Consider the following 26,807-nt stretch of genomic DNA (forward strand, 5'->3'; position numbering starts at 1 on the left):
ACCCAAGATCTGGGGGCTGGAAACTGTATGATTCAGGTACCAGTCCCTGCTCTGTGACTATCTGTGTGCCCTGAGCATGCCTCAGTTTCCCCACCTGTAAAGAGAGGGAGCTGGAAAAGATTCTTCTGAGGTCCTTTCCAGTTCAGACACTGTGTGACCCTCTCTGTCCTGTAAAAGGTGACCTCAAACTCAATGCTTTTACATAGCTATGCCTGGGTGGGGTGGGGGAGAACATTTTTAACCAGTAAACATAGTATCACAGTTAACCAGAAAAATTTCCAAAGTTCAGTAAGTGCTAGTATCTTGCATTCTAATAACTAGAAACTCTAACTGGCTTTTCCCTTAAAGCCACCAATGCCTGGAGTTATAAAAACACTATACTGCACTGGACCATGTTCTTGAAGTCCACAGGACTAGGATGCCCCAGAAAATCTCTATACCTTCACATTTTCACCCTATAAAACAGGCATACCTCAGAGATACTGTGGGTTCCGTTCCAGAACACTGCAATAAAGCAAATATCGCAATAAAGTGAGTCACACACATTTTTTTGGTTTCCCAGTGCATATAAAAATTATGTTTGCACTATACTGTAGTTTATTAAGTGTATAACAGCATTATGTCTAAAAAACAATATACATACCTTAATTAAACATACTTTATTGCTAAAAAAAAAATGCTAACCATCATTTGAGCCTTCAGTGACTCATTATCTTTTGCCAGTAGAGTGTTTGAAATATTGCGAGAATTACCAAAAGGTGACACAGAGACCCGAAGTGAGCAAATGCTGTTGGAAAAATGGCACCGAGAGACCTGACTGATGCAGGGTTGCCATAAACCTTCAACGTAAAAACCGCAGTGTCTGCGAAGCCCAATACAATGAGGTATGCCTACACTTTTTAATCCAGGAAGGCAGAGTTCGTGCGTTTTGCTAGGCAGAAAATGAGTTAAGGAACTGGGCTAATCACACACCAGTGCCTGCCCCTGTGGCCGAGTGTCAGGCATTCAATACTGCAGCTCTAGGCTTCCTGATAAATGACCCTGTATTGACCTTGTTACCAGACTCCCTAGATGCTGGTTTCCTGCCTGGTCTCTCTGCATCCAAGTCCTTCTCTGCACCTTCTAGTCATTCAATGCCCATTCTCTTGTGCCTGGGTCCCCAATGCCAGCTGCTTCCGTGCCTCTGCCAAAGACCGGCAACTCGGTTCTGATCTCAGAACTAGGGCTGGAAGAGGAACCTGGGTGTCTGCGCACGAAAGACAGGTGGAAGTGTGAGCGTGGCAGGGGCCGGGTGGGAAAGATAAGGTCTAGGGAAACTCTGGTCTCCAGCCATACCTCACTTACACACCCTGGCTCTTAAATTCCATTAAAATTGGGCCAGTAGGAAGCACAGCTGGCCTGTTTTCCCCCCGTGCATGTATCACAAACCCCATCCCCTCTCCTCCATCCAGCCTGGGTTTGGAAGTGATGTTCCAGGCTCTCTCAGTCCCTGTGGCAGGAAGGAACAGGTGAGGGGAGGGCTGAAACAAAGTGGATGTAGCAGGAGAAAGGCTGGGAGGGGCACACCAAGGGAGGTGCAATCACAGAGAGGACCAAAGCCACTAATGTGGGCCTGGCAGGCAATGCCAGCGAGATGAGTTTCGCTTTGTCCAGGCAGAAAATTCCTACTGCTAGAGGGCTTTCTAGGCTGATCCCCAGGCACTGATCTCCAACTTCAAAGTCACATTTGGGTAGAGTGACCACATATCCTGATTTGTCCAGGATAGCCAAGTTGAAGTTACTTGATTAGAAGCAATTATTAACAGCTCCTCATTTATTCTCAAAATGTTCTGGTTTGGATTAGAAATTCTAGTTACCTTATTCTTGGGCCCCTAGGCCTGGGAAGTCAGAGTTGCATTTGGAGAAGGCACTCAGTGTCAGGAGGAACGTGCAGGCTGAGTCTTGCCCCTCACCAAATGTTCTGTTCTCCACTCTAGTGTCCCTGCCAAGCCATGGCCCGGCGTCCGCTTGTATTCCTGCAGAGACAGCAGGCTCACTATCCCTGGAGGAAGCCTCTCTTTTGTGGGGAAAGCTGTGTTATTAAAAAAGAATATCAGGATAGATGAATGAACAAAGAAGATGTGGTATATATATACAATGGAATATTACGCAGCCATAAAAAAGAATAAACTCTTGCCATTTGCGGGAACACGGATCTAGACGAGGGGTCCGCAACCCCCAGGCTGCAGACCGGTACTGGGCCGCAGCCTGTTAGGAACCAGGCAGCACAGAAGGAGGTGAGCGGCAGGTGAGCGAGGAAAGCTCCATCTGCCACTCCCCACTGCTCCCCTTCGCTCCCCATCCCTCCCCATTGCTCGCATTACCGCCTTAACCATTCCCACTGCCATCCATGGAAAAACTGTCTTCCAAGAAACCCGTCCCTGGTGCCAAAAAGGTTGGGGACACTGAACTAGAGGGTATTATGCTAAGTGAGGTAAGCCAGACAGAGAAAGACAAATACTGTATGACTTCACTTACACGTGAAATCTAAAAAAACAGCAGAACAAATGAAACAAAACAGAAACAGACTCATAGATACAGAGGACAAACAGACGGTTGCAGGGGGTGGGGGGATAGGTTGGGCAAACTAGGTGAAGGGATTAAGAAGTACAAACTTCCAGTTATAAAATACATAAGCCACAGGGATGTAATATACGGCTTAAGGAATGTAGACCACACTATGTAACAACTTTGTATGGGGACAGATGGTTACTAGCCTTATCGTGGTGGTCATTTCATAGTGTAGGCAAATGTCAAACCACTATGTTGTTCACCTGAAACTGACATAATATTGTATGTCAACCACACTTCCAGTAAAAAATAAATGCATAAAAATAAAAGCAGCAAGATTCCAATCTATATACAGCAAGATGGCAACTAAATAACAACATTCTGGGCTTCCCTGGTGGCACAGGGGTTAAGAATCCGCCTGCCAATGCAAGGGGACACAGGTTCAAGGCCTGGGCCAGGAAGATCCCACATGCTGTGGAGCAACTAAGCCTGTGCGCCACAACTACTGAGCCTGCGCTCTAGAGCCTGCGAGCCACAACTACTGAGCCTGCGTGCCACAACTACTGAAGCCTGCGTGCCTAGAGCCCGTGCTCCCCAACAAGAGAAGCCACTGCAATGAGAAGCCCGTGCACGGCAACGAAGAGTAGCCCCCACTCGCCACAACTAGAGAAAGCCCGCGCACAGGAACGAAGACCCAATGCAGCCAAAAATAAATTAAAAAAAACAAAAAAACCCACAACATCCTTCTGCTGAAAGGAGTGGGCGTGGGGGAGACTAGACAACCTGCTGACTTTTTTCATTCAGCAAATGTTAACTGAGTGCATTTGATGTTTCAGTGGCATTGAAGACACATGGTGGGTTAAAACAGACTCAAACTGAGGAGAATTCTACCAAATAACTGGCCTGTATTCTCCAAAAATGTCAAGGTCACAAAAGACAAAGAAAGCCTGAGGAACTGCTCTAACTTAAAGGAGACTGAAGAGACATAACCACATGCAACGCACGATCTGGGGTTTTCTTTGCTACAAAGGACACTACCAAGACAACTGGCAAAGCCTGTAGGTCTGTAGATTAGATAACAGTACTGTATCAATACTGATTTCTTGTTTAAAAAGTGTACCATAGTTATATAGGAGAATGTCATTGGTTTTAGGAAATACACTGAAGTATTTAGGGGGAAAGGAAGACTCTATAAATGACCCTCAAATGGTTTAGGAAAAAAATGTACACCCAGAGAGAAGAATAAAATAAATGTGATAAAACGGTAACATTTGACAAATCTGGGTGAAGGGTATATGGGAGTTCTCTGTTCTATTCTTGGAACTTCTCTGTAAGTCTGAATTAGGTCAAAATAAAAAGTTAAAAGAAAAAAAATAAGTCTCAAAGAAAGTGTGTGTGTGGTGTGTGCATGTGTGTTTAAAGGAAGAGAGACCCTGATTTCACAGAGCTCACAGTGTAGTTGGGGAGACGGGTACTAATACAAATAATTACACTAATTAAGCACAAAATTGCAACTGTGAAAAGTGCTGTGAAAGGAGAGAGACCTGGGGGCCAGAATGTGAGCGTTTACAGCAGGCAGTTTTACCCACAGCAGGAAGGCGAGGGGAGGCATCTACAATCATGCAGCCAAGGCCCAAAGAATGAGTTAACTGGGGAGGAGGGGAGGAAGGTTCCAGGTTCTCACTGGCCCTGTGAGCAGAGAAAGCATGGGGACCAAAGCATGTACACCAGGGCCTGCAGGAGATGCCAACATTAGTTTTGTCTTTTATTCTAAAAGCAAAAGGAAGCAGCTTTGAAAGACCCCCTTGGCTGCAGCAGGAACAGGCTGGCATGTGGAGTCCTCCATGGTGGTGATGGTGGTGGTGAGAGCTGCTTCCAGGAAGAACACCATGCATGATATTTCCATTGCTCCCTGACACCTTAATTTTCTACAGCAACCATGTATGAATTTGATAACCAGACCTGGGGAGGGAATGGTGGGGGGAGCAAAGCGAGCAAGACCTGAGCTCACGCTGTCATTATCTCCACTCTAGGCCCACCAGTGGTTCGGGTCAAGGGATGGCTGACAGAGCTGGTTGCTGCCTCTCCCACCAAGACCCTCAGGTCTAGACCGAGGCTGACTCACCTGAGGGAAGTAGCGTGCAGGGACCAGGTCTTCACACTCCTCTCTCTAAGTCAGACCAGTGCCTTTCGTCAACACAGCACCCAGCTGGCCACAGCCCCTTTCTGGTCCTGGACCCTGCCCCTTGGAACGTCCCTCTAGCCCTGTGAGCCGGGCCCTCAGCCCTGCCCTGGGAGCAGGCCATCACTCGCGACAGCCACTCTCAGCATCGAAGGCTAAACAAGGCGCTTGTCTGCGGGTCAGCGGCGCAAACACAAAGGGAGGGGATCCTTTTCTGTGCCAAGTTCTACCTGAGTGGGTTTTCGGTCATTAGCTCCTTTAACGGAAAAAGGTTCTATTATTATCCTCATTTTACAGTCAAGTATTTGCCTGGGGACAGACTTGAGTTCAAACCTTGGCTGTCCTCGTAGAGCAGTGTGCCCTTCCAGGAGTCATTTCATCTCTCTGAGCCTCAGTTTTCTCATCCCATCTGTAAACTGGGGCTGGTAAGTATTAGCAAGATTCTGGGGCTAGAAGGTACTATTTATTCCATTTTGAGGCTCCAAGAGGCTCAGTACAGAAAATTCAAACTACACATTGCTTAACTATTTACTAAAAGCTTGTGTATCCTGACAGTAAATCACGGGACTTGAATTTTCCAGGACTATCCCAATTTCAAATGTTCTATTCTAACTTTCCACATAAACCATCGAAATGTCTCAAAAATTCCACTCTCAGTATCCAAACAACACCTCCCAGGCCTCCTCTTGCAGAAAGACGCAGCACAAACATTCTTTCTCAGACTACAGATCCCAGTCTTTGGTTCAGAAAATGTAGTCAGTGGAGCCCTGCTGGCCCCCTGAAGGAAACGGGGTCAGGGAGAAAAATCCGGGGCAGTCAGCACTCCATCAGGACTCTCAGACTTGGCTGCTTCCTGGCACATCGATGTAAACCGCAGCCAGGAGAAGCTGTATCATGATGAGAGCATCGTCCACAGAGGGACACAGACCGGGGACATGAGCTCTGCCCCCACCTACCTACCCAGTGGCCAGTATTCAGGGAAGCAGCACGGCCAGAGAGTTGCTACAAAGATTAAAAGATTAATATTTGGAAAGCACTCAGAACATTGCCTGGAAGCTAGTAAGTGCCATATCAGTGTGTAATAACTAAAACCAGGGGTATCCCTGGCAGAAGGTGCTCATGCCTCGGAGACAGCACAGAGGCATCGCTCCTATGCAGGACAAACAAGGAGAATGGACACATACCCTGGGATGAGTGAGGCCAGGCCCCTGTACAGAGATGGGGGGGTACCCTCACTATAGGAGGTGGGTCCTGCATTAGCCAAGATCAGGAGGCTGGGCCTGGGAAGAGTCACCATTCCTGAAATACAAGGGGTCTCTTCATGCCTCTGAGTCTTTGCATCTGCCATTCTGTCTGCCCCCTGAATACCATCTTTTTCTACCTTCAAGGCTGAATTCAAATGCCAACTACTCCAACTACCCTGATGCCCGTCAGAATGAATGGCTCTCTCCATTGGGGTCTCCTGCATCTAGCTTTATCCTCTTTTAAAGCAGTTGTCAGACAGATAGATAGACAGCACATGCATGCCCACATGCGTGTACACACTCACACAGAAATGTCACCATGTCACTGTCTTCCCAACTCCACCATGAATCCTTCCAAGACGGGTTCAGCTTTCATCTCTGTAACCCTAGGGCCTGACACATAGTATAGGCTCAGTAAAGGTCTGAATTTGCTGTTACATCTGTGCTCACAGCTGATCTTCCCCTGGAGGCGGAAGGCTATTACAGGTGCATCATGCATAACCGGAAGCTATGGAGATGCAAGATCTCTGGGTCTCAGAACCCATGACCAGATCAGATTTCAGCCAGGGACCCACCAAGCACTCCCTTTTAGTTCCCCCTCAGGCGGATGAAAGGAGATGCCTGTGAGATCACAGTCTGCAGTTGCCAGGACCCAGACCTGGGCAGAGTGGACACTGACCTGGTCTGATCTTGTCTCTATTAGAGTTGGTCAGAAGAGCCCAGGCTTGGGAAGCTACACCAGCTGGCTGCCCCACACTCCCAGCCTGTCAACGCCGGGGGATTGCCCTCGGCATTCCAGCCCCTGTGAAGAGATGAAGAGGGTGGCCCTGCTTCCCAGGACCATTGTCTGAAGGAAGGAAGGTGAGCCCTGGGATTACGATCAACAGGCACTTACCTACGGAGAGAGGGAAGGACCACAAATCGCAGGTTCCCCCATCCCCCAACATGCCACAAACCCCGAGGTTGGTGGGGGGTGGGTAGGGTGCCTTGTCTTCCTGTTCCCTCCAGTCCCCAAAGTCCTCTGGTAGATTATGTCCATCCTAGAAAATGGAATTCCTCGTGTGCCTGGACCCGAAGTTCAGAAGGTCCCAGTTCGTCCCTCTAGCTCCTGGTCCCACACTACCTTTGCTAGCTGTTTCCTCAACTGTAAGAGGAGAGAGGGAGCACACTGAAATTAAACAATGCATGCAGAACCTCCCAGATCACAGTCAACAATCAAGGAGCTGGTCTCAATCCCCTGAGACCAATTACCAGCTTGGAAGCCCAACTTCTTTCAGAGATAAGATTCATCTCTGACCAGGTTCCTGACACTTGAATGGGAATGTTAAAAGCCACCAGAATACCTTCTCTATGATAAAATGTGGAAATGGGGGGCTCAAAAAAGGATGGTGAAGCAGTGTGGGATCCTGAATTGGATTGGACTCTGTGTTAACTTAGGTTCTTTCTCCCACCCCAAGCTGTCCCTGACCTTGGCCTCCTGTGTGTCTGGCCTGGCCAAGACCTGCCCTCTCCTTGAGGAGAAGTTCTCCAGGCACCCCGGGTTCACTGGAGTCCACTGGCCCACTCTGCATCCCCACCCAGCACTGCATCTGCCATGTAGAAGCAGCTCAATAAATACTTGCTGAACGGAATGCCTCAGTCACTCCAGCCACTCTGAGATGCCTTCAGTAACCTGACCTTTTACATTCCAGCTAATGTCTAATTTGCATATACGAGTTGGTTTTAGGAGACAGCAAATCACCAGGGACAAGGCAGGATCAATACAGAGTATTAGGCACGTTTTATTCTACTCTTAATTCTCTGCACATTGGTATTCCATCAACCGTATGCAGGATTTATGGGAGCTTACTATAAACTAGAATATTTAACTAGAATGACCTACTCTCTGTCAGATAATAGCTTACTGTTAATTTTCAACTAGCCAGAAAGGTTTCCAGCTTCCAATCTACTTTACATCTTGATTTAATCATCAGGAACGCCACCTATTTGAAAGTCTCAATACAATAAAGAGCAGCCTGATGCAGAAGAAAAAGACCTGTCCGTGGAACCAGATGACGTGAGTTATATCCCAGCTACACCACATACTGTGTAATTGACTGCTCAAAGCCTCAGTTTCCTCACCTGTAAAATGGGAATAACACCAGCCTCACAGGGGAGTTGTAAAAATTAAATCAGTTGATGCACATGGATGTACTCTGTGCAGTTCTACAAGTCTATACAAAGGTTGGTTATTAGAGTAAAAACATAAGACGAACTTCTCAAACAACTCAGATAGGCTGATGACAGAAAGCATGGTGGTTCTAAAGGGGGGAGAAAGGGAAAATTTGCACCCTGCCCCCGCACAGGGAGGGACGTCGGGAAGCATTTTTGGTTGACACAACTGAGGAAAAGGGATTGCTACCGGAATCTACTGGGTAGAAACCAAAGATGCTGCTAAACATCCTACAACGCATAGAAAAGGCCCCACAACAAAGAATTATTGAACCCCAAATGCTAACATTGTGAAAGAAACCCTAATTTAAATAATCACTGAAAGCTGGGTTTGGGAGCTTTTTAGAACAGAAATCTTCCTAACTAGGCTTTACTTTCAAAGCATCATCTACTTAAACACTTGCAAGATGGATCATCTTGCAAAACAGCTCTTTTGTAAGTCAAGCTGAACTGCCAACTTCTGGAGTTTCTGAATGTATAAAACTGCTTTTAAAGAAGGTGCTCTCCGATTACAATTCAGCTAAATTGTTTTTCCAAAGATTTCAGTAGAAGTTCTCCTGGGCACAAAGACAGGGTCTGTCAATCTGGCACTAGGCCCTGAAGATGCTTTCGTAATTCCAATTTCCTGGTGAAATGGGAGCCACGAGGGTCTCTAAACGAGTTAAATTCCCATCATGCCAACTGCTTGTTTGCTTTGGCCGGGCACGGTGCCAAACACCTCCACATAATTTATCCCACTTAATCCACCCAACAACCCAGCGAGGTGGGCATTATTACGGGCTGTTTGCAGGGGAGGAAAATGAAGATCAGAGAAGTTAAACAACTCGCCCCAAGGTCACCAGCTGGCCAAGAGGGAGCCCAACCTGAATGGAGGTCTCCAGTTTCCGAGTCACAAGCTCTTTCCACCACCTCGGAAAACCCAGGTGTCAAGTCTTCTCAACTTCCCATGAATTTTTAAGGCAACCTCAACTTCTCAGTAAGTTCAGGTTGCTGAAAACGGGAATTTCCGGGGGACTGGGCGCTCTCACATACACTCCCCCACTGCAGCTGTCTCATCGCAGGTACCTGATAAATTATTCCGTATCACCCGTGGAACGGGGAGGATTTATTGGCGCTGGAGTTCGTGCCAGGCCCAGGAAATGCCATCTTTGAAAGCCGAGAGGCGAATTCGCCCTGGGAGCCGAGAAGGTCTGGCCGCCGCGCTTGGCTGGCTCCACGCGGGCTGTGCGACCCCTCGGCGGCCGGGGCAGGGGCCGCGGTCGCGGCGGCGCTGGGCCCTCCCGGATCGCCGGCCGCTGGGCCCTCCCGGATCGCCGGGACCCAGCCCCACCCGGCCCGGCCTGCTCCCTCCCACCCGCGCCCCACCAGGTGAGCGCGGCCAGGGCGCCCCTCCCCGCCCCGACGAGGCGCCGGGAACCCGGGGCCGCCGCGTCCGCCAGCCCGCTCGCGCGTTCGCCGGGCGCCTGGGGAAGGGTGGGGGCGGGGCAGCGCCCAGCGCGACCCCGGCCCCCGGTGGCCCCGTGCCCTGCCCCCAGCCCGCTGGGGTCGCGCCGGCCCGTACCTGCAGCATCTGGGGGCGCGGGGCGCCCAGGTAGGTCGCGCGTGCGGGCGGCGCAGAAGCTCGCTCGCGGCGCGACCTGGCCGCCGTCTGAGCATGCCCAGTGCCGCCCGCGGGCGGCTCCCGCCGGCCCGGCTGGCCGCGACGGGCCCGCGCGCCGGGCGGGGGGCGGGCTCCCGGAACGCCCTGCGGGACGCCCCCGCCCCCACCCGAGGCCGGTGTGCTCGGACGCGTCTCCCGGGGCCACCAGGGCTCTCTTGCCGAGTTCCGTGCAGCCCGGTGTCCCCTCGCGCATGCACGCAGGCATTCGTTCCATTACCATTTATTAGGCACCTACTGTGTGCCCAGCCCTAAGTGATTTTATGCCTAGGAATGTCGAGCAGCCGGCGATAAACAAATTTTTGACTTAAGGAGAAGTCTTGCCCAGCTGGGGTCCTGCTGACTCCCAGTGCAGTGCCCATCCCGTTCCACTAGAAACTTCCTGGCTTGAACTTTCTTCCCAAGACTTATGGGCCCTTTACCTGATCTGGCTCCTGCATTCCTGCAGCCGCGTGAGCACCTTTCTGTCCATCAAACACTCAGAACTTGTCTAGCCTCAGGACATTTACACATGCCTTTCCTCCTCTGTGTGGGACGTCTTTGCCCAGCTATTGCCGTGGCTGGAACCTTCTCATTGCACGTAGGTCCTCCTTCTCCGAGGCCTTCCCTGACCACCTTACTAAGTTAGCCCTCTGTTCCATGTCCTCACTTTATTTTCTTCACATTTATCACTATCCATTAATTCATTCAACAAATAATTATTGATCACTTACTCTGATTCTTCACGTGTGGTGAATAGACAGAAATCTTGTCCCTTGCCGGAGTTTGGCGGAAGAGAGGCAGGCGATACACAATAAACGTGCAAAAAAGCAAACTGCGTAGTAGAAGGTGATATGCTTTACGAGGGGAGAAGAAACTTGGGGTGGAGGGAGTGCAGTTTTCAATGACGTGGTCAGACATTTCAGTCACGCAGATAAATTGGGGAGAGCATTTCTGGCAGAGGGATCAGGCAGTGCAGACACTAAGGCGCAGGACTGCTTAGGAAATAGCAAGCAGGGCAAAGTAGCAGGAGATGAAGTCGGTAACTGCTTTTCCCCTGATTTGCTTACTTATTGTGTATTCACCTCTGGAATTTTAGCTCTGGGGCTGTAGCCCTGCCCGTCTTCACGACATTGTCCCAGCCCCTACGACAGCACCTGGCACATTAGGTGCTCAAAAACAGTTTGTTGAATGAATATGTGAATGAAAGGATGGAGTGACGGCTGTAATCATCCTGTCCGGACCAGATGCCTGAGGGTCCAAGGGCCCTGTGGGCCTAGGACCATTCGGCGGCAGCTGGCAGCACCTGGTGCTTCAGTTCGGTCCCTGCCCCCGAGTTGCGCCCCTGCACAGGACGCCGCCCGAGCGTCTCGTCGGTGGAATTTCAACCGAGCCAGGGAGTCCCCGGAACAGGACCCGCCCAGGCCCGCCCCCCGCCCCCGGACCTCCGGTCTCCAGCAAAACCTGGAGTTGCAGCGCTCTCCCGGCACCGTTGGGACGGCGGGGAGCTCACTGGGCATGCTCGGAGCAGGGCGGGGCCCGAGAGCCCGGGAGGCGGAGCCTCCTGGCGGGGCGCACGACACCTCCCGCGGAGCTCAGCTGGACCCTCAGCCCCTCAGTTCCCGCCCTCAGTTAGGGTGGGGGCATTTTTTGTTTTCAAAGCGCAGTGGGAAAGCTGGGAATTCAGAATCCGCGAAAGACGTTCTTCGTCCTCTCCCAGCCGCTGTGTGACCTGGGGTAAGAACCTTACCCCAAATGATATGAATACCTACCCCTGTGCTTCAAATAATATGAATACCTACCGTTTCGGTCTGGGCCCTGTGTGGGGAATGAATGAAATCAAGAACGTGAGCAGGTTTAGTCCACTTTAAATATCCATTTTTTGGGTGCCTACCTCAATTATCGGTCATCCTCATACCAGTTTGTCAAGTGCTGAGATGAGGAAACTGAGGTTAATAAACATGAAGATTCTTGGAGTTGTCCCAATTTGCCTTACACTAGAAACTAGGCTGAAGCTACCTCTTCTCTATCCACAGTGAACATTCAGTAGCTTATACAGTGCTCAAATTCGAGCTAAAAAATATCTATACACCTAAGGAAAAAGACCTAAATATTTTTTAAACCGTGCATTTCAACTCACCATAGCAGAAACAGGAACAAAAGGAAAGAATATTCCCCAAGCAAATAAATGTTCACAAACAGAGGAATGATTAATTAGATTATGGTATATTTGTTGAAATAATAACTATTTTACACTACACTAAACTGTGTTGCAACAGGAGGAAACTTACAGTACAATGTTAGGTGAAAAAAGGCTGAAAATACAAATACCCTGTGTAATGGAAATATGGGAAAATGTAAATAGTCTGATTTTGGTGGGTAGTGAGGTTGGTTTTCCTTTTTAAGTTTATCTGTTACTGTCCCAGTGTTGTGTTTGCAATGATAAACATTTAAAAGATCAAATCAAAAATTCTTGAAGTTTTGTGTGTCTAATAGTAACAATAATAACTACTATTATCAAGCTCACGTGTGATCAATATTTTACACATATTCTGTCTTTACTGCATATAGTCATTTTGCAGAGTGGGTGTTTTTAGGTCAGTTTTACAGAAAAGGAAGCAGTCTAGGAGCCTTTCACAACTAGTAAGGGACAGGGTCAGGATTTGAATGCAAGTTGGACTAACCTCAAAGCCAGGGTCAATATTTATAATATTGCCTCTCTGCTTGCCATGTATCGATCATAAGAGAGACCGCATATTTCATTTTTTGTGTCTTTTTGCCTTATTTTCTCTACCCCTTTGATATGTTTATACGCTGTAGATTACCTTTAAATGTTCTGGTCTCCTGTTACTGTTTTATCCTTGGGGCCAAAATGTTAAAGTTCATCCTTTTAAACTGTTGCACCTGGAGTGACAGAATGTTATTATCAGCAATGTCAGTTGATCTTATAAGCTCCCAAACCTTATGCAAATGAGACTTTTGGATGGACATATAATCTTCTTAGTCTATGTGGTTGAACCCAGCCAGATCTAGAGCAAATAGAGACCCAATGAGGCACAGGGCTATCCCAAGTCTCAGATAATGAGGACCCACCTAGATTACTGTCCCTGGGCAATCATTTTGGAGGCAGGATCACAACATAAAGGCACCACATGGTCCATGGACTCCTCAGGGCTCTGCTGTGATGAAAAAGTACAGACTTGATAGTGTGATGGTGTTTGCAGAGAGAAAGCCAGGGCCCTAAAAGCAGCCCTCCTACAGCTGGTAAGCTAAAAAAAGTCAGGTCTCTCTTTCAATCATGCTGGTAGACTGTACCTGGCCCAGAAACCACTAAACAAACCACAGTAAACACAAAAAGCCAAAGAGAGTCATTTCATTGGAGAGGAAGACATACCACAAACCCAATATGCATCACTGGTAAGGAACAAATTCATTTAAGAGGGACAAGATGAACGACCGGACACAGTTACTAGCAGCATTCCCAGAAACTGCCATTTGGGCAGAAAATCTGGTGCCAGGTACTGCACCCAGGCAATTGGCTGAGGGCGTTTCTAGGACGAGTTTCCTGGAAGAATCACTGCGATTGTCATTCACATCAAGACTCAGGAAGCCTGGGCACCACGTGGACTGTTTTCAATGATTTATGAGGCTGGGCTCCCAGCTGAGATGCTAATGCTCATCAATTATTTGTGCTGTTAACGCAAGCTCACGGATACATGGGCAAGTGGTGCTGTTATAATGACAAGTGAAAAGAATAGGATGTAAAATTATACGCATAGTATGGCTTCAACTGTGTGAATGACTAGGATATACCATATAAAATCGCCATTTCCTAGGTCAACAATGGTTGAATATTGGCAACTTCCGATATTTCCTCTTAATACATACACATAGAAAAAGGACTAGGAAGAAATGCACCAAAATATTAATGGGGGCGGCTGTGTCTGCGTATTGCATTTATAAGCAGAGAAACAAAATACAGAAGGTATCTTTTACAAATCAGGGAAATTTCAAGTCTTTGGGCATCTGTTTCTTTGTACGTCTTTAGAGGTCCCTAAATCTTGTTTTACGGTAAGTGTGTTTCTTTTATTATCAGGAAAAATGAAACAAACTTGAAAGTTGGCAAGCCAAAGAAAGCGAGGCAGAGAGAGGGAAAATGACACTCAAACTGGGCGAAAACATGAGAGGTTCCTTTCACAGAGGCCTGTCTGTGCTTGTCCGGAGGTGGCAGATCGCGACAGGCTGTCCCTGGCCCAGGAGGGAGGGAGAGGAAGTGGTCAAGTCAGGAGCCTGTAGAGACGTGTTAGTCTGACTTGGGACCCCTCATCCCCTCAGCTTGCATTCTTGGAATTCTTGGACCACATAGATCTCACTTTGAGAAACACGAATTTTTAAGTGTAAAGTTTTAGCCATTAAAAAATGTCTTTCCATTGCAAATCATCACTGCCAAAAGAGGAGTTTTGTCTGGAAAACCGATGAACAAATTGAGCATAAATACAAGAACAGAGATGAGGTGACTGTTGTTCATTCATTCATTCCTTCATCAAATATTTATTAAACACCTACTGTGTGTCACGCATTGCTCTAAGTGCCTGGGAGACATCAGTGAACAAAACAACCATTTCTGCTCTTGTGGGCATGCATGCTAACAGGGCAAGCCAGACAATGAACAACACACATTATGAATAAGTGAATGTTGTTGTATGTGAAGAGACCAGGGGTAAGGGTGATAGGCACAGGGATGGAGGTGGGGTGAGTGGGGAGTTGCAATTTGAAATAGGACTGAGAAAGTTAATCACTTAAGCAAGGACCTGAAGGAGATGAGGGAATTATTCATGCAGATATCTGGGGGAAGAACCTTCTGGGCAGAGAGAATAACAGTAGAAATGCCCTTAAGGGAGCACGTCTGCAGTAAGGAGGCTGATGGGGCAAGGGGCAGGCTGCAAGAGATGAAGCCAAAGAGGCACCAGGAGCCAGAACCTGAGGGCCCTCCCCTTGTCACCCCCAGGAAGGATTCAGTCTTTCAGTCTGAGCCAGACGGAAGCCAAATGTGCTTGTCAACACACCAAAAGTTAAATGCTGTCCCTTTAAACTGTCCCTTTGAATATGGGAACTGAATTCATGCAGCAGCCCTCCGTTGTAAGGGAGTCAGCCACAGGATCCAGATCATGCATATGTTTTTAATAGTGTCATCAAAATGGAAAGGTAACATTCAACAATTATCTCAGAGGGTTTTCAGACCTTCAAGGATACATGAGCGAACCCTCAGGGATACACAGACCTGAGTTTTAAAAACACTCTTCTTGTGCACGTGCTGTAGATATGCCAGAAGACCAAAAGGACCATAATAGCCCCATGGACCACCACATAGATTTGCCGCTGCATGTAAAATGGAAACGCTAGTCTAGGGACTTTGAGATCTGACTCTGAAGTGAAGAGAAATGCAGAGGGTGAAAGTTGGCGTCCTGAGCTGTGGCTGATGGTATTTAAGCAGTGGCCTTCCTTGAAAGGAGTGGTGTCATCTTACAAAACCCAGGGAGAATGGGTTTGTCAAGTCTCCCAACCACACCTTGAAGGTTCAAGTGCCCGAGAACAGAAAGAGAAAGAGAAAAACACCCAGGCAATGTAGAAGAGGCCACACATAGGTCACGGCTTTTAAAAATCGGCAATGATAAAGGAAACACTCAGGGTTTCCTTAACAGACGATTCAAGCGAAAGGAGTCAGGAACAATAATGAAGGCAGCATTTTAAAAGTTTGATCCAGGAACCATATATCAAGTTCACCTTGGGAGAAGGGGGTCCTTGTGAAAAAGCAGACTCCTGGCTTCAGGCCAGACCTTCTGAATCTCTGATTGTGGAACCCAGGGACCTGCATTTTATAATTAACTATAAGAATCTCATGTACACTGAAGTTTTATAGCTTCTGTCCTACAGCCTCCAACGTGTGCACACCAAGAACATAGTCTGAGTAATAAATGAAAAGGATGGGAAATTTTACTAAGAGATGATCTTGTAGGTATCACTGATGCTTTGATGAATGGGACTACAGACAAGAGCAGCTTCTTAAAGGAGGTGCGTATCTAGAGGAGCAGAAGGGGAGGGAAAGAGATGTGGAGAGAGAGCATTCCCTTCAGGCAAATATGGACCCCCTAATAGAGAGCTCTCAGGCTCTCTGCCCTTGACCTTGGATCTCCAACTGCATCCATCTAACCATGCTCTCCTGGGGCCAAGAACAAGCTAACCATGGGACTGGAAGGAGGCAGTAACGGTGGCAGTCATAGTGGTGGTCATGTTTGCTTAGAGGAGTGGACCTTAAAACAAACACATTGAAATATGTAGAGTACACACAAAACTGAAACAAGGAAGGTCGTTACCTCCCAAAGAGGAATTGGACAAGTGGGGCAAGAGAGGGACGGGTGTTTACTTTTTGCTATAAACATTTGTGTACCTTCTGAATTATCTACTGTGGGACATATAACTTATTTCAAAGTAAACCAGTTCTCTCTGGAAAAAAAATAATGATGTGTGCACAATATATTTTAAAAATTGTTTTACATTTTTGATTCCCTCTCAATTTTGCTAACGAAGCACAGAGCATAGGTTACTTGACAAGTCACGGCTGTAAGTATGACCAGGGCCTGACAATGTATAGCTTGCTCCAAAGAAACAGCTGTAAGTCAAGAACTCTTACTCCTGTTTTGGAAATGCATGTGGCTGAGGAATGGAAGAGAAAAGAAGAGTTTTGGATGAGGACGGACAAGAAGTTAAAGTCCTTTCAGTGACCTTAAGATCAAGAGTCATGCTTTCCTGACACAGCTGGTCACAAAACGGCCAGAGAAAGAAGATGGGGAACTGCAACAACCCAGGCCTCGACTGAGTTGCATTCAGGAAAAGGCGGTCATCTGAAACCTCTCCTAGCTTGGCTGACCATTTCATCCCTGAGACGCTGGAAACCTGATCTGGGCCCGGCAGAAAACTGTGCTCCCACCCCCTGGTGACATTTCAAGAACAGGGGACGCTGTTCAGCCTGCCCCGTGCTCTGGTGACCTTCTAGCGTTGCATGGATGACACATCACAGGATTTCCTCAACTGCGCTCTGGCGTCCTGCTAGGATGTCTTTCTCATTTTTTCCATGGTACACATAGTCACTGCATCACAGTCCAAACAGACTATCCAGCGATGCCTCTGTAAACATGAGTCACATGTGAAGTTAAAGAAATCTGTGTTTGGTTAGAGACAGCAGAGCTCCTAAGGCGTATCAGCTTTGCATACAAGGTAAGGGTTGATGAGAGTCGTCTGATTTCCTGCCAAGATGCCCGAATGGTGCTTGGGGATTGACTTCGTGTGGCAGCCACCAAAGCCGACACAGACGCCGCTCTTCTTCATCCTAAAATCCCCTTCCAAGGTGAAGTTCTCCAGCTTCTGTCTGAGGAAACATTACTCTGTCTCCATTTTTTTCACCTCTGTGAGCTTCTCTCAGTTTGGTCTTTGATGCCACCACCTTGTCCAGCCTTGGTCATCCCAGTCTAAGCCCAAGCACAAACCTTGTTCTCGTTTCCCCTTGAAGAATGAAGGCCACCCATATCAACCTCCTGAAATGACTCATTCTCTCATCTCTGCCTGTTGCAATCCTATCCATCCTTAACCGGTTTGCAGGGCAGAAATAGAGACACAGATGTAGAGAACAAACGTATGGACACCAAGAGGGGAAAGTGGCGGGGGTGTGTGTGTGTGATGAATTGGGAGATTGGGATTGACATATATACACTAGTTTGTATAAAATGGATAACTAATAAGAACCTGCTGTATAAAAAAATAAATTAAAAAAAAAAAGAAATCCTATCCATCCTTTAAGATCCATCTTACCAGCTACCTCTTCCTGGATTATCCCAACTGGTTATGAGCTCTCAAACTCCTCTACCCCAGGAGTCATCTCATTTTGACTTGCATTTAGTTATACACATGCACGTCCCTTTGGAAGGCTCTTGGAGAATCCCCTGAATGGGGCTAGAGATCTTCTGATTATGTGGGCTGTGACTATAATTTCTGAGCAAGGTATGCAAAGGGCTATGAGCCTCTTCTGAAAAATTGCTGGCCTTTCGGCAGTGAGCAAGAAGCGTTACATTGTATCTAAAGTCCTTCTGGAATTTCTTCCAGAATTTTGCATGCAAGCTTGATAATTAATTGACCAACAGGGGGATAGAAAAGAGACACAAATGGTTGTAGATAGGTAGATTAGGGAGCAATGTGATCAGTGGTGTCCCAGATAAGGTATAATTAATTAGTGATTAGATATCACTATGACTCATTTTCTATGTGAAACAACTCAAGGATTTAGGACATCAACCCTGCCTCTTCACACCCGGGAGTCACCTAGTTGTGCTGGCAGAAGGTCTACAGGTCAAGGACCGCTTTGTTGTCTACCTGGGTTGCTGAGCTAGTTAATTCCATGAGCTCCATCTTTAGACATCAGGACCAGGAATAACAGAGTGAGTAAAATGCAACATAGAAATTACCAGGGAATAGAGTGGGGATGCTAAACCCCACTTAGTGTCTCATGGTTTCAATTTCATTGTGACCTAGAATCATAAACAGTCTCAAATATGGGAAGCTGGCCGATTTTGTCAGCGCTTGTGACGATATTTCATCCTCCCACTGTAGGATAGATGCATTGAGGGCAGCCTTCATCTGTCTCTCAATCGTGTCCAGTCTGAGTAACCAGCTTTCTTTGACTGCATAGGCAGACTCAGGGGCCCCTCCTTCTGCATTTAGATTCCTCTAGATTCACACTGAACACATTATATACAATTGAGCAAGTCGGCTACCATCATTTCTTCTTATGCTGGGAGCCTAGAGGGAACCAGGAACCTACCAAGCGTGTGATATGAGAGAAGACTAGTTGAAATTGGATTGCCTTATTGATATGTTCAAGTCAGCCCAAGTCCCTTGACTTCCCAAGGCCAGTGTATTATTTTCCATTACACTTCGTTCAGTGGCATTAAAAAAAATGTGCATAATATTAGTACTTATTTCAAATGCCAGTTCACAGGAGGGAACAATTTCCCAACAGTGTTATCTAGTTTCTTTTCAAGTTCACTGGGTTGAGGTCAGTCTTTGTAGTTAATATTGGGTTCCTGACCCAAACACAGCCTGTGCCAGTTATGAAGTCAGTTTTCCACGCTTTGGATAAAGAGGTGACCGTGGGAACATGTACTGCTCTGTCTCCAGCTTTGGCGGAGCCACTGAAAACCCAACCCAGCCTGGCTGTCCATGTCCCCGCACGGAAATGGGGACAGACAAGGACTGTCCAGCAGGAGGAAATGGACCCATTCTGCAAAGCCAGCCTTGGCATATGGAGCAAAGGAAAGTATCCTTCCCATTCAGGAGGAAAAAATATCTCTTTAGCTATTTATTAAGCAACACTAACACTGAAGTAATCTTTTTTTTAAAAATTAATTAATTTATTTTTGGCTGTGTTGGGTCTTCGTTGCTGCGTGCGGGCTTTCTCTAGTTGTGGTGAGCAGGGGCTACTCTTCATTGCGGTGCGCGAGCTTCTCATTGCGGTGGCTTCTCTTGTTTCAGAGCACGGGCTCTAGGCGTGCGGGCTTCCGTAGTTGTGGCACACGGGCTCAGTAGTTGTGGCTCGCGGGCTCTAGAGCACAGGCTCAGTAGTTGTGGCACACGGGCTTAGTTGTTCTGTGGCATGTGGGATCTTCCCGGACCAGGGATCGAACCTGTGTCCCCTGCATTGGCAGGCAGATTCCTAACCACTGTGCCACCAGGGAAGTCCCCTCACATAGATATTTAAACTGGAGAACACAGGGAAAGAAGTGAGAAGGCACACAAAGAGATCCCAAGATCAAGAGACAGCTAGAGAGGGACTTGGCTGCTGGTCCAGTGGTTAGGACTCCGCACTTTCACTGCCGTGGGCCCGGGTTCAATCCCTGGTCAGGGAACTAAGTTCTCGTGAGGTGTGTGGCACGGCCAAAAAAAAAAATTTTTTTTAATTAAAAAAAAAAAAGAGACAACCAGAGAAACTGTGGTCAAGTGTTACACTAATGACCCCCAAAGAAGTGACTTCCTGGTGTCCTATACCTGTGTAGTCCTCTCCCACACTGAGGCTAAGCGAAAGTGACTTGATTTGGCTAATGGGACATCAGCAGACAGGTCACAAATAGATTTTTTTTTAAGGGAATTCCTTTATTTTTATTATGTATGTATTTATTTATTTATTTATGGCTGTGTTGGGTCTTCGTTTCTGTGCAAGGGCTTTCTCTAGTTGCAGGAAGCAGGGGCCACTCTTCATCGCAGTGCGCGGGCCTCTTACTCTCGCGGCCTCTCTTGTTGCGGAGCACAGGCTCCAGACGCGCAGGCTCAGTAGTTGTGGCTCGCGGGCCTAGTTGCTCCGCGGCATGTGGGATCTTCCTAGACCAGGGCTCGAACCCGTGTCCCCTGCATTGGCAGGCAGATTCTCAACCACTGCGCCACCAGAGAAGCCCCACAAGTAGATATTTAATAGGCACCTGCCACTATGGCTGGCCCTCATGGAACCCTGGACTACCATGCCATTACCATTAAGAAGCCCGGGATAAAGGACTCCATGGAGAGAGGTCCAGTCAGGCCAGATTTGTCTCAGCTGAGCCCAGAGAAGACCAGTAGAAGAACCAGTCAGTCAACACCCTGAATCATGAGAAATTTAAAAAAAAAAAAAAATGTCATTTTCAGCCACTGAGTCTTGAGAGTGGTTTCTTACCAGCACAAGATAACTGGGGCCGCCACAACAGGAGCTCCTGCTGCCGAGGCCTCTGCCTTGTGACCTTTCTTTTCCAAACTGCTTTTATCCCTGGCTTGCCTGGGCCCAGCTGGGTGTCTATTCTGGGATTCTTTGAGATGTCCATCTTTCATATTGGCTCTTGTAGTCATACAGCAACCGTGCATTATGTTAAGGCCGTTGTCAGACCCCAGCATTCAAAGAGCTGAGTCAAAATGTGAGTGTCTTTAGGGGAGGGATATTGTGGGTCTGTCTCACCATTACACTCCCATGCCTGGAATGGCGTCTGTCACATAGTAAGAGATATCCATAAGTAAATGAACATGCAGATCTTGGGAGCTTGTTCAAAATATAAATTCCAGGGTCCCACCTCTGGAGATTCTGATTTGATAGATCTGGGTCTGGTCCAGGAAACTGCATGGTAATTAAGCTACCTGAGTTATGCCAAGACAGGAGGCCTATGGAACACATTTTCACCATTAAGGCCTCAAGTTATTCTTGCAACCAAAAGAGGTCAAATGACCACTTTTCTAGGTGACTGTAAATCAGAGTCACCTGGGGAGCGAACACTCTTGGGTGAATCCAATGCAACTGGTCCACAGACTGAAGGGCCTTTGGAAATCACTGGCCCAACCAACGCAGTTCTCTGAAAATCATTTGAGAGCCAAACACACTTTTCTCATTCCTGAGAGCAGAGAAGACAGACTTCCTTAGTTAGACATTCTCACGCTAGTCTTTAAGGCTTTTTGAAGAAAGGTTTTCATGCTTATCGTGAGAAGTAGTTGTTAGGGACTCCTTCTAAATCTAATGGTCTCATATGTCAATGAGATATTGGGAACACCTCCGACTCAAATACTGTGAAGGCTGGATGAGGTAAGATGCGTGAAGGCGTTTTCAAACTGAAAACACCATGCACATAATTTGTAAGCCTTTGACCAGGCATGACTATATCATGTAGGGGATTAAAATATTTTATCTACTTTTAGATAATCAATCAGGATTTATTATGAGTTACCTTGTTCTCCTAAGGAAGGGAAAGCCAGACTTTCAGGATCCCTGTGTAAAATGTTTCAGGGACAGAAAATCCTGGCTACATTTCTAATTCCTTCTCCTGGGGTTCAAAGCTGGGCACGATCTGAGTCCTGCATCACCTTGGCCTCTCCTTCCCCTTCCTCCTGCCCTCAAGTGTCAGCCCTTCCAAAATACTAATGCAGTCCGCTGGTTCACCTCTGTCACTAGCCCTGACTCAAGTTATGTTCTGTATCTGGAATGTTCTGGATAATTGTCCATCCCCATCCACCTGGACTTTTCGTGAACCTTTGGTGTCTATTACTATCTTCCATGCTCTAGTCAGACAAAATCGACCAGCCCCTGTTTTGTTTTGTTTTTTTTGCGGCATGTGGGCCTCTCACTGTTGTGGCCTCTCCCGTTGCGGAGCACAGGCTCCGGACGCGCAGGCTCAGCGGCCATGGCTCAACGGGCCCAGCCGCTCCGCGGCATGTGGGATCTTCCCAGATCGGGGCACGAACCCGCGTCCCCTGCATCGGCAGGCGGACTCTCAACCACTGCGCCACCAGGGAAACCCGTTTTTAATGCCCACTGAACGTTTATCCAAGCTCCTGTATCCCTTGGTTGCGCTTACCTAAGCCTGGAAGTCTCTGCCCTTCTCCCACCCCGAGGGCAGGGACTTTTCCATATTAATCCCCTTGTCTCTGGCCCTGAGCACAGTGCCTGGCACAGAGGAGGGACTAATAAATATGTGTTGATTTTATGAAAGCCGGGGGCTGTCTTTGGCAGGGTTTCAAGTTCTAGAGAAAGAAAGGCGCTCATGCCTGGCACAGGTCAAGTGTCTCTCTCTGAATCTGATTCCCTGCTGCTGTCCTTTGCCCTTTTCTCCTCCATATGGAGACTTAATGAAAACCAAACAACTCACCCCAAGCTGCTTTGCCTGATCTTTAGCTCGTGGGGATATCCAGCAGGTTTAGAAGAGTTTGCCCACGTGGGTATCATATGCAAATGTAGTACTTGATATAAATGAACAGATTAAGATATTCATGAGAAATCTCTTCTGAAGGCTAGTTCTGCATTTTTGGTGCCTACTAGATACCTCCAGCTAGATATCCCCGAAGCACTTCAAACTCAACACGTCCCAACCTAATAGATCAACTCCATCACACAAACCTGCACCTTATCTACTGACCATCTGCCCACTGCCTGGGCGCCCAGCCCCAATGCCTCCCTGTCCTGTCATCTAAGAAAATGACATGTTCTCTCCATTCTACCCCCATGATAGTTCTCACATCCTTCCCAGACTCCTCCTTCCACTCCAGGACCTCCTTACCTCTCACCTGAGCTCCTATAAATATCCTCCCAACTGGTCTCCAGCTTCCTCTCAGTTTTTTCTCGAAATCTGGTAACAGGTTAATCTTGCTAAAGCACAGATTTGAACAGGTTACTCCTCTGTTTGCAAACTTCCAACGGCTCCCCGGGGCCTGCCCACTGAGTAAAGTCCAAACTCCTTGGTTGGCACCCTGTACCATCTTTAACAACCCTGTCTAATCGGACGCCATCTCTTGGGAAGTGAGAATGTAAGCAGGAGGCAGCAAGAGGCATCCTTCATTCAACAATTACTGATTAGCACCAACCATCTGCCATGCGCTGTTCTAGGTTCTGGGAACACCGTCAAGTCCTTGATTTTATGGAGCTTCTTTGTGAGAAGACAAAAAACAAAGTCATTAATATGTGTTTTCAAGATGACCACTATCCTGAAAAATGAGTGTGGTAGGTTGTATAGATTGAGATTGCATTGGCCCCCATTCTTCCCTCCTTCCTGCATCCAAACTTTCTGCCACATGACCCAGAAGTTCCTTACACTAGAAGTAGCTGGACTTCTCCCTGCTGAACTTCGGGCTGCGCCATGTGACTTGCTTTGACCAATGGGATGTTTGCAGGTGTGATGCAATCAGAGGCTTGCAGCAGACTTGTGTGGTCAAGCTTGTCCCTCTTGAACTTCTGCTTCTGCCATAAAAAGACTAACCCACGTAGACTGCTGGTCCCAGAAGAAGGAGGAAAATGTGAAGTACAACCAAACTGCAAATAAGCTGTTGTTGTTTTTAAGACACTGAGTTTTGGGGGGATGGTCTATTACTGGGGCAAAAGCCGACTGATCAAGGAACTTTAATTCTAACCTCCGTGAGATCTACTTGACACCCCTGCCTTGGAGGCACTGTTCCAGAGGGACTGGGCTGCTGCTAGAGGGGTTCTCATACTTCCTTACTTCCACGCAAGAAACCCTTCTATGCAGGCAGTATCTTAATCTAGCCCTTTCATCAGTATCTATGAAACCTGAGTATGTCTTTTCCTTGCAACCTAAAAAAGCCTAGGACAATGTCTCCCCTACTATCGTGAGGTCCTCGAGGGGAGAGATTGTTCTTGATGGCTCTGCTGGCGCAGAGCCTGGTGTAGCGCATGGTACACTCCATTTGTTGTGGAACCAGATGAAACTCCTGTCAAAATTAGTGGATTTAATGAAGCAGTCTGCCCTAGGTCTTCTCTTGGAAGATCTTTTTCTGTGCAAGAGACTATTATCCATTCAGTTTATCTATCTCCCCATCCACCCACTCATGGGGCTGGAAAGCACTCTGTCGGGCCCTGGGATATAAAGGCAAATTAGACATGACCGATCCTTGTCCTTATAGAGATCGCAGACTCATAGAAGAGACAGATAGACTATTCCCAGGGGGGTGAGATAAAATCTATCAGAAATGAGAGCAAGATACTGAGGGAGTATAGTCTGGTGGGTCAGAGAAGACTTCAGGGATAAGATGACACTTCAGATGACTTTGATAGGCAAGGACGAACTGACCAGGTATAGAAGGGGGAGAACATTCTGGGGAGAAGGTGTGACGGTGCATGAACTTAAAGTCTATGATGAGGGTATGAGGGTGTGTGGGGCAGGGAGGGGGTGGGAAGTGGTGGGAAAGGAGGTAGAAACTGAGGCCTGGCCAGATGCCAGAGCCTTGTGTGCTACGGTCAGGAGTCTGGACTAGGTGCCGAGGGCACTGGGGAGCACTGAAGATTTTGAACAGGGGTGTGACATGTTTGGATTTTGCATATTTCAAAGACCCCCCTGGCAACAATGCCTTGGGAAGGGACGAGGAAGCTTGTTAGGTCATTGCAGTGATAAAGTGGGGGGGATGTAGATGACCTGAAATGCCGGCAGAAACCTAGAGAAGGGGAGGGGTGGGAGGAGGGAGGGTAGGCATCGATTCCCCCTCTACCCCAAGCTGCGGTTTGGCACTGGCTGCATCCTTAGCTCTTGCTGAGCAGCCCCGCTCTGCCAGCTGCAGCTCTCGCCAAGTTCGGCTCCAGCTCCCTTCCATCACCCCTTCAGGCCTAGGGGTAGTACTTCCCCCAGCACCTAGTCTCTGGGTGCTTCGCCATCTTGATTTCCTATATCCTCACCCAGACCTCGAAGTATTTTGTTCATTACGTGCTCTTCAGTTACCTCTTTGAGTGTGCCCTCTGCTTCCTGCCAAGACAGGAAAACAAAAACACTGACTGGAAAGAGGCAGGAACTCTGGGCCCGGTTCAGTTCAGTTCAGTTCAATTCAGCAAACATTTACTGAGCGAGGTCCTGTGAGTCCAGCTCTATATCAGGAGCTGAGGATGCAGAAATGACTCAGACACAGTGCCTGCCTGCAGAGAGCTCACTGCCTAATGGGACGTAGAGCCCCAGAATACAGGGTGATGATGGTGTAACTTGGGGTCACACTGGAAGTGCAGGGGGGACCACTATGCCAGGAGTGGCAGACAACAGAGTCTTCCCAGAGGAGGTGACAGCGTGGAATTTGGGTGGTCAGGGAAAGGATGAGAGAGAACAATTCAGGCAGAGATAGAATCACGAAGATGTGAAAGGCAATGTCTGGGGTGGCTGCCTGGAGGAGGAATAGAGGCTGGGATCTTCACGCCCACTTTGCTGGAAGGCAGAGGGATGCCTCAGTCTTGAGATGTGGGCTGCTCCCCTGGCACAGGGGTTAGTCAGGGTGCCCCCGGCACTCCAGGTGGTTTGTGTGGGCTGGGGGGGGCCTCCCACCCTTTCCCAACTGCCATGGTTTGGGCTCCTTTCCTTTTAAAGCAGGTTTAATTCACCAACCTATCAAAGCTCCCCTTGCTTCCCTCAGGTGGGTATTTGGGGAAAAAAGAGGGAGACTGGGTGGAGTATTGGGCCTGGGGTCCATGAGGTTAAGACAAAAGAAAAGCTCTGGCTGGATGTACAACTGACCACCCTGATTTCACAAACTATCTCCATTGACTTTAAAGGAAGATGAGTCTGGCAAACTCCTATTTATTCGTCAAAAGCTGAATGAGGGCTTCCCTGGTGGCGCAGTGGTTGAGAGTCTGCCTGCCGATGCAGGGCACACGGGTTCGTGCCCAGGTCCAGGAGGATCCCACATGCCACAGAGCGGCTGGGCCCGTGAGCCATGGCCGCTGAGCCTGCGCGTCCGGAGCCTGTGCTCCGCAACGGGAGAGGCCACAACAGTGAGAGGCCTGCGTACCACAAAAAAAAAAAAAAAAAAGCCGAATGAGATTTCACCTCCTCCAGGAAGACTTCCTGGAAGCCCCTAACTAGTGCTCCTTCTCTTGTATTCATCATAGTCTCTGGTAATTTGTATGATCACCAGTGTATCTAGCCCACTTGACTACTAGATCCTCAAGTATAATACATGGGGCTTAGGGCGTAGTAGAGCATCAGAAAATATTTGTTGAATTGACTTAAAAGGAATTCTTGCTGCACTAGGGGAAGTAATAATAACAGTGATATTATCAGCCCTTTGAGGAATGAGGAAACTAGCCCAGGGCAGTGAAGGAACTTACTCATGATCACAAAGCCCATAAACAGGGCAGAATGGGGACTCGAAACCAAACAAGTCTGTTGATTCCAAGGGCTGGAGGATACACCGCTGGGCTCCTCACCCACACGGGCACAGCAGGAGTGGCTGCCCAGTGCGGCCCAGCCAGGAGATAGAGAATAAGAACCCTCATTGATGGAGCAACCACTCCTCTCCAGGAATTGTTCAGAGCACTTCATTTGCATCAACTCACTTAACCCTGACAACAGCTTTGTGTGGTACGTGCGTGATCATGGCCCGATTTGACAGATTAGGATCCAGAGACTGGACGTGGTTAAGAAATGTATGCAGTGTCATACCA

The 26,807-nt window shown here is 47.9% G+C and overlaps 1 protein-coding gene across 22 annotated transcripts in view; it reads right to left on the bottom strand.

The window, feature by feature from the left end:
- The window catches only part of PTPN3 (protein tyrosine phosphatase non-receptor type 3), a 147,273-nt gene that overhangs the window by 103,143 nt on the left and 17,323 nt on the right, over positions 1-26,807 (bottom strand). For 6 of the 22 annotated variants that reach the window (XM_089913544.1, XM_089913558.1, XM_030761632.2 and 3 more), the window contains exon 1: positions 9,749-10,249. The exons of 2 other annotated variants lie outside the window; for them this stretch is intronic. In XM_089913544.1, the coding sequence (XP_089769670.1) occupies positions 9,749-10,067 (319 nt within the window). In that variant the 5' untranslated portion in view covers positions 10,068-10,249. 14 more of the 22 variants (XM_089913547.1, XM_022579098.3, XM_030761631.2 and 11 more) reach the window with 12 other exon arrangements.

Source organism: Delphinapterus leucas, chromosome 6, assembly GCF_059928025.1.
Source record: "Delphinapterus leucas isolate spDelLeu-1000000601 "Yukka" chromosome 6, BTC_Dleu_Yukka2, whole genome shotgun sequence".
NCBI classification, from domain to species: Eukaryota; Metazoa; Chordata; class Mammalia; order Artiodactyla; family Monodontidae; genus Delphinapterus; species Delphinapterus leucas.